This window comes from Giraffa tippelskirchi, chromosome 7, assembly GCF_054371585.1.
Source record: "Giraffa tippelskirchi isolate mGirTip1 chromosome 7, T2T-mGirTip1v1.2.pri, whole genome shotgun sequence".
NCBI classification, from domain to species: Eukaryota; Metazoa; Chordata; class Mammalia; order Artiodactyla; family Giraffidae; genus Giraffa; species Giraffa tippelskirchi.
In genome coordinates, this window is record NC_137281.1 from 100,231,918 (window position 1) to 100,243,295 (window position 11,378).

General features: G+C 48.4%; 1 protein-coding gene across 4 annotated transcripts in view; it reads right to left on the minus strand.

The window, feature by feature from the left end:
- Positions 1-11,378, minus strand: part of PLA2G4E (phospholipase A2 group IVE) — an 80,882-nt gene that overhangs the window by 14,986 nt on the left and 54,518 nt on the right. For all 4 annotated transcript variants that reach the window (XM_081507777.1, XM_081507778.1, XM_081507779.1 and 1 more), the window contains 7 exons: positions 10,598-10,638; positions 5,625-5,667; positions 5,062-5,122; positions 4,032-4,192; positions 3,628-3,711; positions 3,230-3,267; positions 995-1,130 (listed from right to left, as the gene is read on the minus strand). In XM_081507777.1, coding sequence (XP_081363903.1) covers positions 995-1,130; positions 3,230-3,267; positions 3,628-3,711; positions 4,032-4,192; positions 5,062-5,122; positions 5,625-5,667; positions 10,598-10,638 — 564 coding nt within the window. The remainder of the gene's footprint in view (positions 1-994; positions 1,131-3,229; positions 3,268-3,627; positions 3,712-4,031; positions 4,193-5,061; positions 5,123-5,624; positions 5,668-10,597; positions 10,639-11,378) is intronic.

An 11,378-nucleotide genomic window follows, 5' to 3' on the forward strand; every position in this document is an offset into this window, starting at 1 on the left:
GCTGGGTGACTTGCTCAAAAATCCAACCAGTGTATGATTCTTTAATGGCTGTAAATCAGCATCTGCTATAAGGGGATTTGATGTTAGAGCACCAAGACCAGGCTTGGCACATGATATGTGCGCGGAATAAACCGTATGTGTAGGAGCAGGAATCGATGGATTTTTGATATGGGAAGGAGCAAGGTTGTCACCTGTGGGCTTACATAGGTTTAAGATGCCCTTGGTGTGTTTCCCTACAGATGAGAGAGGGTGTGCCCTTGGTAAAGGGGGTCTTTACCAAGACTCGCTTTGTTTTCATTTGAGTGGGGACTGTGAGAACTACTGTCAGCCGAAGCCCCATCACAGCCGTCCTAAGTGACGAGGTCTCTGTCCACACCAGTGGTTAGCCTCAGAAGGGGAACTCTTGGAGGGCTGACTGCTGCTCAGGGGAGTGTGGGCCTCAGCCCACACCAGGGAGATGACAGAGGGACCAGAGGCACTGTCGTCTGCCCTGTGCACAGAAGCTGGCCCTGCACGCAAAAGCTGCTTCTCTTCAGTCCCCGACTGTGGTTCATTCTCTCTGTGTGTGTGTACATGTGCACACACATTTGGGGGAAGGCAGAATTAAAGAATGAAGGGCCTACAGCTTACAGAGGAGGTGTGTGGCATGTGTGAGCTAGGGGAGCTCTCAAGGTTTCCCTGGCTGGGAAAAGGAGGCCACATGGTCCCGTGCAGCTAGGACATCACTCATTGTCTCGGGAGGTCAGTGCAGGGGAGGAGCTGCTGGGCTCCTTCCTTTTCTTCTATTCTACCCTCCCTGCCCCTTGTGAACACACAACTGAATCACATCCTACAGTGATGTAGCACAGCCCTCACTGGGGCGCCTGGAACCTTGGCACTAAGGGCCACGGGAAAGGCAGTGCCACCCTGGGGCAAGGGAGGCACTGCAGGGAGCAGCCGGCAGGCATGGTTTGGAAGGACAGGTTTGACTTGGAGGGGACCTCTGCTCACCCACCTCATCTGCCCGCAGGTCCTCCTCCAGCTGTAGCACCTGCTTCAGCGCCTGGGCCACCACCACCCTCCGTTTCTGCAGGAACTCCAGTTCTGCCTGGCACAGGCTGAAGCCCAGCCGCACGTCCAGTGCCTGGGAACTATGGGGACAGAGGATCTTGGCTGAGTGGGCCTGTAGATTCCATCTCCATGGATAACACATGGCTTTAGGGTCACTTGGACCTAGGCTTGAGGCCTGGTTCTGCCAGGTGTCACCTCTGTGACCTTGGGCCTCTGCATTCTCATCTGTAAAATGGGGCTAATCATACTTGACTTCCAACACTTAATGAGCCACCAAATGTAAAGCCCCCAAAGCCTTAGATGGTGCACTGTGAGCAGGTACTTAACACTATTAGGTATTCATTGAACCCTATGCTTTCTCAATAAGTTCTGGAAAGTGCTGGAAGGCATCCCCCAGGCACCTGCTAGAGCCTGAGGCCAGACATGGTGACAAGGGCCCCTGAGACCCTTTTGGCCAATCCCTCTGAATAAGGCAAGGGTTTCCCAGGTGGTCAGTGGTAAAAAACCTGCCAATGCAGGAAATGCAAGAGATGTGGGTTCAATCCCTGGGTCGGGAAGATCCCCTGGAGGAGGAAATGGCAACCCACTCCAGTATTCTTGCCTGGGAAATCCCATGGACAGAGGAGCCTGGAGGACTGCAGTCCTTGGGGTTTCAAAGAGTCAGACATGACTGAGCACACACAGATACTCACACACACACACTTCTGAATAAGGCTGTACCATAAGGGCTCTCCTGAGCTGGATAAACGAGGCCCTGTTCCCATGGTGTTCATATTCCTTCCTGCTCCCAGAGTAAGACTCTTCCTTCACACTCTGGCTATAATCCTGTCACCCCTACAGGTCTACAAGGCGAGTGGGGCAGAAGAAGCATGTCCAGCACTTGTCCTCTTTTTATCACATCCCTGACCTGAGCAAGTCCAGGCTTATGGCCTGGCATCCAAGCCCCACCTGATCTGTCCAGCCTCACCTCCTGCTACTTTCTGGAAGGGTCCATTGGCTCCCAGAGCCCAGGAGCAGTGTGGGTCCTGAGCCTCCTTCCTCTGCCCACCAACATCGCTTGCATCCTCCAAGACCCTGCTCCCCAGGCAAATGAACCTTGACAATTTCTGACCTGAGTCTTAGTGACCTGCGTGGTTAACAAGGTCATATCTCCTTGAAGACAGAATCTGGGGACTGTCCCATCAGTTCCCTCTGTGTCTAGTACAGGACTGCAGACACAGCTGTCAGGAAATTTTCCCTTGGTATCAACAAGGAATGAATAATCAAACAGCAATAATAATAACATTAGTTGAAATTTTCTGACTGTCCTACTTCTCAGATCACTGATTTCCTCACATGTGTTATCTCACTGGATTCTCAAAGCAACCCAACCATGGACTGTGCCCTTGGTATTGCTGTAATTTGCAGATGAAAAAGAATGAGACTTAGAGGGGCTTACTAACTTGACCGAAGACAAAATAGCTGTCAGACTGTAAATGGAAGCAACAGTCACTTGATCTTCAACAAGGGTGCCAAGACAATTCAAAAGGGAAAGAATCATCTTTCACCAAATGATGCTGAGACAATGGATATGCACATGCCAAGAGTCCAAGAGTGAAGTTGGACCCCTATTTCACAATATACAAATATGTATATATATATATATACATATATATTCACATATATACAAATTAACTCAGAGTCAATCATAGACTCACATGTGAGAGCTAAGACTATAAAACTCTTAAAAGAAAACATGGGAGTAAACCTTCATGACCTTGGATTAGGCAATGGTGTTTTAAATATGACACCAAGAGCACAAGTGACAAAGGAAAAATATACATACACTGAAACTCACCAAAACTGAAAATTTCTGTGCTTCAAGAACACTACTAAGAATGTGAAAGACAATCTTCAGGATAGGAAAAAATATTTAGAAGTCATATATCTGACAAGGGGCTTGTATCTAGAATATACAAAGAAATTTTACAAGTCAACAATAAAAGGCGAATCACCCACTTTAAAATGGGCAAAAGATTTGAATAAATATTTCTCTGAAGAAGATACACAAATGGCCTGTAAGCCTATGAAAAGATGCTCAACATCACTAGCCATCACTGAAATGCAAATCAAAACCACAAGATACCACATCCTTAAAGAGAAATGAGTCAGAGGGACAGACAGAAAGAGGATACTTTACCAGGGTGTAGACTTCATGTGTAGTTCACAGTTCTCATTCTGGGAAGTGAAAGATGAAAAGTTTGTCAGGGATGACAAGCTTAGAGCCAAGAGTTCCCAACCAAAGAAGTGGAGACTCACCACACTGTCCACCCCGGCCTGACTCCAGACATATGCGTGTGCATGTGGGCACACACACATGTTCTCCTCCGGACATGACCCTGCCCACCATCCTGGACTCAGCCTCCACACACTGTCTTTGGCTCCACACTGCAGCCCAGCAGTCTCCTACGCCACAAGACTCCTCTACCCCACCAGGAATCATCCTTCTCCACGGCCCGCCAGGCTCTCCCTATCTCCTTGTCAAAGGAGCTCCAGGCTAAGCTGCCCAGGGGCCCCTTCCCAGACTGAGGCCCTCACCACAGGCAAGGTCACCGCTTGGCCGTCGGGGAGGCAATGGAGGGGCTGGCACACAGGGCCCTTCTGGCGCGCACAGCAGCAAAGCTGGAAGGAGGGTAGGTGTGTGAGGGGGAGGGGCTCCTCCTGCTGCCCACCGTTCCCAATCCCCTACCCCCCCACCTCTCCCAGTCCCCTACCCCCAACACCTCTCCCAGTCCCCTACCCCTCCCACCTCTCCCAGTCCCCTACCCCTCCCATCTCTTCCAGTCCCCTACCTCCCACACCTCTCCCAGTCCCCTACCCGCCCCAGTCCCCTACCCCTACCACCTCTCCCAGTCCCCTACCCTTCCCACCTCTTCCAGTCCCCTACACGCCCCCCCACCTCTCCCAGTCCCCTACCCCCCACATACTTCTGCAGCCCCCACCTCACAGATCCACGGGCTCTTGGGCAACTCCACGTGCATCTCGGGCTGGAAGTATCTGGGGTATTGGAAGCAGGCAAGGTTTGAGCAGCAGGACTCCAGGTAGGGTGAGATGTGCTGGGTGTGCTGGAAGGACTCTGTCACTGTCACCAGGAGGTCCTTCTCTGGAAGAGAGGATGAGAGGGCTGAGACCCCCAGGAAGCCTCTTGCTTCCCACCCTCACGTGGCCCACTAAAAGGCCTAGCTGGAGGCACCCGGGATAGGGGTTTAGAATGACCAAGGCACTGGTTAAAACCCCCCAGAGCCTTGTTCTGAAGGGCAGGGCAGGGCCCTGGAACCTGAACTTCAACAGGCTTGTGGGAGAGATCTGAGATGCTGAGTCCTCTGGACTAATCCTCCTTCTTCTCTGCAAGGTGCCCCCAAATCACCCTCCCACTGCACTGGAAGCAGCCCCCCTTTCTGCCAGTTTTGGGGGAGACCTCTTCCTTTCCCCTCCCTCCGCCTGTGGGGCTCTGAGGCTCTCCTTTCTCCAGGCAGAGCTTGAGTGGGGGGATGGAATGGAGCGCTGAACAGGAGGGTCTCGTAGCTGTGGATCTCTTAGGTCCCTGTCAGCTATAAGATGCTAGGACTCTATGAACTGGAGTCTGATTAGAGGAAGCAGTGCATCTAGAGGGGCCCTACCTGCCTTGGGTGCTGACCACCGCGCTAGACCCAGCGACAGGCTGCAGCGCAGATCAGTATGGACAAATAGGCAGTGCTGTGCCCTTGATCCCTGGCCCAGGGCGCTGGCCAGGCTGGGAAGCTCTGAGGGTCACCTGGGGGCCTGGAAGAGCAGCCTCTATTTAGGGCAATGAGAAGGACAGAGGTTCATGACCCCTGAGGGTAAGATGATCCCGAGGACTCAGCCAAGCTTTGGGTTCCCCATCGAGCCTAGGGCGGCCATGGAGCGACCACTCTGATGTTGGCAGAGTCAGGAAACAGCACCGCTCCTCCCTCCCACCCCCCAGCAGGCAGAAGCGGGCGAGGGGCTCACTTTTCCTCTTCTTTGGCCTCCTGGATTCTGCACAAACCTCCAGGCAGGACATTTGTCGAGACTGAAACAAAGGAAGGGGGGTCATTTTGAGCCCAAGCTCCCTTGGATGCTCTACCAGGCCACACATTCCCAGAGACTGATCTTGCGGAGAGAGAGCTCCTTGAATCCTGAGGCTTTAGCTACATCGAATTAAAATGGCTGTACTAACAGCCTAATTATGGGAAATTTTAACTTCTAAACTTCATGATTTTAGGGATTGGAGTTGGGGAAAAACGGGATGAGACTGATTCTGGGAGGAGGCTGCAGACTAGTGGGTGCTTTTATTAGGGGGTTCCTAGGACATGGTTGTGGGAGATGGGGTGATGGCCCAGATATTTTCTCCCCAGGAGCAGGAGCCCAGCTGCTGCCCCCACCATGACCTGGCTCCCTTTGTCTGGCTTCAGTTAGCCTGCCTCTGGGGCAAGGGTCCAAGTTGGGCCTGGTTTTCCTTCCCACACTTGTGTTCTCTGACAGCAACGGCCACAGGTGGCCCTAGAGCCTCAGGAGACTGGAACGACAGTTACCACCAGCACGCCGTTCGTGATGAGGCTCTCAGGTGGAGAGGGGCTGAAAAACAAAATGAGAACTCCTGGTCAGTCTTGTCATTCTTTTTTTTTTTTTAACTTATTTTATTGAAGTATAGCTGATTTACAACATTGTGTTAATTTCCACTGTATAGCAAAGTGATTCAGTTATATATACACACACACATATATATTCTTTTTCATATCAGTTCAGTTCAGTCGTCCAGTCATGTCCGATTCTTTGTGACCCCATGGACTGCAGCATTCCAGGCTTCCCTGTCCATCATCAACTCCCAGAACTTGCTCAAACTCATGCCCATTGAGTCGGTGATGCCATCCAACCGTCTCATCCTCTGTCATCCCCTTCTTCTCCCACCTTTGATCTTTCATAGCATCAGGGTCTTTTCCAATGAGTCAGTTCTTCACATCAGGTAGCCAAAGGATTGGAATTTCAGCTTCAGCATCAGTCCTTCCAATGAATATTCAGGACTGATTTCCTTTAGGATGGACTGGTTGGATCTCCTTGCAGTCCAAGGGACTCTCAAGAGTCTTCTCCAACACCACAGTTCAAAAGCATAAGTTCTTTGGCCCTCAGCTTTCTTTACGGTCCCACTCTCACATTCATACATGACTACTGGAAAAACCATAGCTTTGCCTAGATGGACCTTTGCTGGCAAAGTGATGTCTCTGCTTTATAATATGCTGTCTAGGTTGGTCATAGCTTTTCTTCCAAGGAGCAAGCGTCTTTTAATTTCATGGCTGCAATCACCATCAGCAGTGATTTTGGAGCCCAAAAAAATAAAGTCTGTCTCTGTTTCCATTGTTTCCCCATCTATTTGCCATGAAGTGATGGGACCAGATGCCATGATCTTAGTTTTTTGAATGTTGAGTTTTAAGCCAACTTTTTCACTCTCCTCTTTCACTTTCATCAAGAGGCTCTTTAGTTCTTCACTTTCTGCCATAAGGGTGGTGTCATCTGCATATCTGAGGTTATTGATATTTCTCCCGGCAATCTTGATTCCAGCTTGTGCTTCATCCAGCCCTGCATTTCCCATGATGTACTCTGCATATAAGTTAAATAAGCAGGGTGACAATATACAGCCTTGAAGTACTCCTTTCCCAATTTGGTACCAGTCCCTTGTTCCATGTATGGTTCTAACTGTTGCTTCTTGACCTGCATACAGATTTCTCAGGAGACAGGTCAGGTGGTCTGTTGTTCCCATCTCTTTAAGAATTTTCCACAGTTTATTGTGATCCACACTTTGGCATAGTCAATAAAATGGAAATAGATGTTTTTCTGGAACTCTCTTGTTTTTCGATGATCCAACAGATGTTGGCAATTTGATCTCTGGTTCCTCTGCCTTTTCTAAATCCAGCTTGAACATCTGTAAGTTCTCAGTTCATATACTGTTGAAGCCTGGCTTCGAGAATTTTGAGCATTGCTTTGCCAGAGTGTGAGATGACTGCAATTGTGCAGTAGTTTGAACATTCTTTGGCATTGCCTTTCTTTGGGATTGGAATGCAAACTGACCTTTTCCAGTCCTGTGGCCACTGCTGAGTTTTCCAAATTTGCTGATATATTGAGTGCAGCATTTTCATAGCAGCATCTTTTAGGATTTCAAAAAGTTCAGTTAGAATTCCATCACTTCCACTAGCTTTGTTCATACTGATGCTTCCTAAGGCCCACTTGACTTCATATTCCAGGATGTCTGGCTCTAGGTGAGTGATCATACCATCATGGTTATCACAAGATCTTTTTTGTATAGTTCTTCTGTGTATTCTTGCCACCTCTTCTTAATATCTTCTACTTCTGTTAGATCCGTACCATTTCTGTCCTTTATTGTGCCCATCTTTGCAGGAAATGTTCCCTTGGTATCTCTAATTTTCTTGAAGAGATCTCTAGTCTTTCCCATTCTATTGTTTTCCTCTGTTTCTTTGCACTGAGCACTGATCCTTGCTATTCTTTGAAACTCTGCATTCAGATGGGTATATCTTTCCTTTTATCCTTTGCTTTTTGCTTCTCTTCTTTTCTCAGCTACTTGTAAGCCTCCTCAGACAACCATTTTGCCTTTTTGCATTTATTTTTCTTAGGGATGGTCTTGTACACTGCCTGCTGTACAATGTCATGAACCTCCATCCATAGTTCTTCAGGCAGTCTGTCTATCAGATCTAATCTCCTGCATCTATTTGTCACTTTCACTGTATAATCATAAGGGATTTTATTTAGGTCATACCTGAACGGTCTAGTGGTTTTCCCTATTTTCTTCAATTTAAGTCTGAATTTGGCAATAAGGAGTTCATGATCTGAGCCACAGTCAGCTACTAGTCTTGTTTTTACTGAGTGTATAGAGCTTCTCCATCTTTGGATGCAAAGAATATAATCAATCTGATTTCCGTACTGACCGTCTGGTGATGTTCATGTGTAGAGTCATTTGCTGTGTTGTTGGAAAAGGGTGTTTGCTGTGACCAGTGTGTTCTCTTGGCAAAACTCTGTTAGACTTTGGTCTGCTTCATTTTGTACTCCAAGGCCAAACTTGCCTGTTACTCCAGTTATCTCTTGACTTCCTACTTTTGCATTCTAGTCCCCTACGATGGAAAGGACATCTTTTTTGGGTGTTAGTTCTAGAAAGTCTTGTAGGTCTTCATAGAACTATTCAATTTCAGCTTCTTCAGCATTACTGGTTGGGGCATAGACTTGAATTACTGTGATATTGAATGGTTTGCCTTGGAAACAAACAGAGATCATTCTGTTGTTTTTGAGATTGCACCCAAGTACTGCATTTCAGACTCTTTTGTTGACTATGAGGGCTACTCCATTTCTTTTAAGTGATTCTTGCCCACAGTAGTAGATATAATGGTCATCTGAGTTAAATTCTCTCATTCCAGTCCACTTTGGTTCACTGATTCCTAAAATGTTGTTGTTCACTCTTGCCATCTCCTTCCTGTTTGACCACTTCCAATTTACCTTGATTCCTATGCAATATTGTTCTTTACAGCATCAGACTTGACTTCTAGCACCAGTTACATCCACAACTGGGTGTTATTTTCGCTTTGGCTGCATCTCTTCATTCTTTCTTCTTCTTTATTCTTTAATTTCTCCACTCTTCTCCAGTAGCATATTGGGCACCTACTGACCTGGGGAGTTCATCTTTCAGTGTCGTATCTTTTTACCTTTTCATACTGTTTATGAGGTTCTCAGGGCAAGAATACTGAAGTGGTTTGCCATATACTGAAGTATATGCTATTCTTTTTCATATACTTTTCCATTATGTTTTATCATAGGATATTTAATTCCCTAAGCTATACAGTAGGACTTTGTTGTTTATCCATTCTATACGTACTAGTTTTCATCGACAAATCCCAAATTTCCAACCCAACCCTCCCCCACTCTCCCACCCACCCTTGGCAACCACAAGTCTGTTCTCTAAATCATATCATTCTTGACTGATTTCTCACAAAGGGCACAAAGAGCCTACCTAGGGTCAATAAGGAGATAGGGGAACCTTCTTAGTGCTTGTGAAAAATACTGGCTTAAGAAGCGGTAGGAATTGGCAAGGAGAAAACTGGCACACATTTTAAATAAAATATCCAGAAATAAAGATTTACAGGATAGAGGGAGTAGAAGAGTTTCCTTTTTTTTCTCACTTAAAGGATAACTGTTCTTTATGTCCAACCAGATGCAACTGCATGGAGTTATAAGGAAAAACAGGTGGCAAGAAAAGGCTGGAGCCCACCTCCTAGAACAGATGTGAACAGTTCTGGTAGAAAAACAGACCCCTCCTCCCTTCTGTGCTTTAATGTGTGCATTAACAAATAGTTCTGACCCCGCCAGAGAGGGGCCTTGTGAGTGTGCAATGTCCGTGTGTTACACCCCTGAGAGCGCCTCTCTGGTTACAGTTAGTCTAGGGAAGTCCACAGCCTCCCATGTCAACCTAAGCCCAAGAGGACTGTGTCTCCAGATCAACCCTTATTCTGACGTAGTTCCTCCACTTTCTAACTCACCCAAGGAACACTTTTCCCCCTAAAAGTCCTGTTAAACCAAGAAACAAAGAAGAAATCTCAGATTTTCTTTAATGTGAAACAAATGAACTTGATTTTAACTTGCCAAATTAAATTTTAATTTAAGTTGATTTTAATGAGGCCCTTCAGTCCCAAGACCCCCTACACATAGACTTCTCTGGTTGGAGCTTGACAAGCCCTCTGTTCTAGTTCCTGCCTCTCAGTGTCCCCCTGTTCCTGGGCTGATTGTAAGTCTAGGGAACTCAGTCCTGCCAGGGCTAAGAAGCCAGCCACCCAATCACAAGGCACCCTGCTGTCCCAGGGCAGGCTTGTCCCCTCCAGGAAGGGGCCTTCCATCACCGCCCCTTCCCTTCTTTCCTCTCTCTTCGTCCCCTTCTTCCCACACTCCCAACTCTGTGACCCAGGTCCATGTGAGTCCACAGCATAGTCATACCCCTAGGAGCCTGGATCTTTTTCTTAGTTGGAAATGATGAGAAATAATCCCACACCTTGGCCCCGAGTTTCCCCTTGACTTGGTTCCAGAGTTGGAATTGGCTGCAGAGGGGCACAGCCTCTGCTTCAGCCCTGGGTTTGGGGGGAGTTTGTTCTAACAGTTCTGGGTCCAGGAGGAGACACCTTAGTCCTGATGTCTTTCTTACCCTGACCCTGGGAAAGTCCCATCCCCCTGGTGGCAGGAAGCCACTCTCAGAAATGCTGGGGAGCTGAGGCAGATGAATTGGCCAGAGTACTAGATCTTTAAAGCAGCACTGACATCAGCAGACCTGGATGAGAAGGGGTGGAGCCCAGGCACCTACACTATTTAGGAATTCCCAAGTGATTCTGATGCAGTTGAGGGGTGTCAGGGGTGGGAGTGGAAGAGGGGGGACTGCAGGAAGAAGGTGCAATGCCTGTGTACAGAAGCTGCTTTGGGGTCCAGACCTTGGTGGAAGCCTGGAGGGCTGGGCGCTACTCACCTCTCCTCCAGCAGGAACTCCACTTCCAGCTCCTCCATGCCCTGCAGGGGGTGGAAGAGACTGCAGTTGTGAGCTGTGTCTGTACTTCTCTAGACCAGGATCCTTGCCACCCCAGGAGACACTGCGGACATGTCCATGTCCTTCCCACTTGGTGGTCCTGCTGTCTTAGAGTGGGGGCAGCTGCTCTTGGCTCTTTTTGTCTCCCTTGTCTCTCTCTGTCTCCAAGTCTTTTTATCAGGAACATCACTGACCACCCAGAGGAGGTCAGGGTATGGGACTGACCCTCAGCCCCAGCAGGTAGATCCCTTTGCCCCAAAACATGTGCCATTCATCTTCTGCCTCCAGCTTCCATTGTTCTCCTGCTTTCCCAACAGGCTCACTATTTGGAGCAAGGGAGGGCTGAGATGCTGCCCCCGGCAACCCCAACTCTGAAGGCTAGGGGCCCCTGCCTTCATCTTCTGCTTTGCATCTCTTGCTGTGCAACTTCAGGAAGTCATGACCTCATTGGACCTTAATTTCCTCCATGGAGCATCAGCCAGGCGAACGCAGGAATGCTCATCCCCTGAGGTGTCCAGGTGCCTGGAACAGTGCCTGCCGTGTGTGTGTGTGTGTGTGTGTGTGTGTGTGTGTGTGTGTGTGTGTGTGTCACTTAGTCATGTCTGACTATTTGTGACCCCATGGACTGCAGCCCACCAGGCTCCCCTCTCCCATAGGGCACTCAAATGCTTGTTGGGTGAATCAGTAACATCCTGGGCCTTTCCTCAGATTTGCCCTCGTTTGC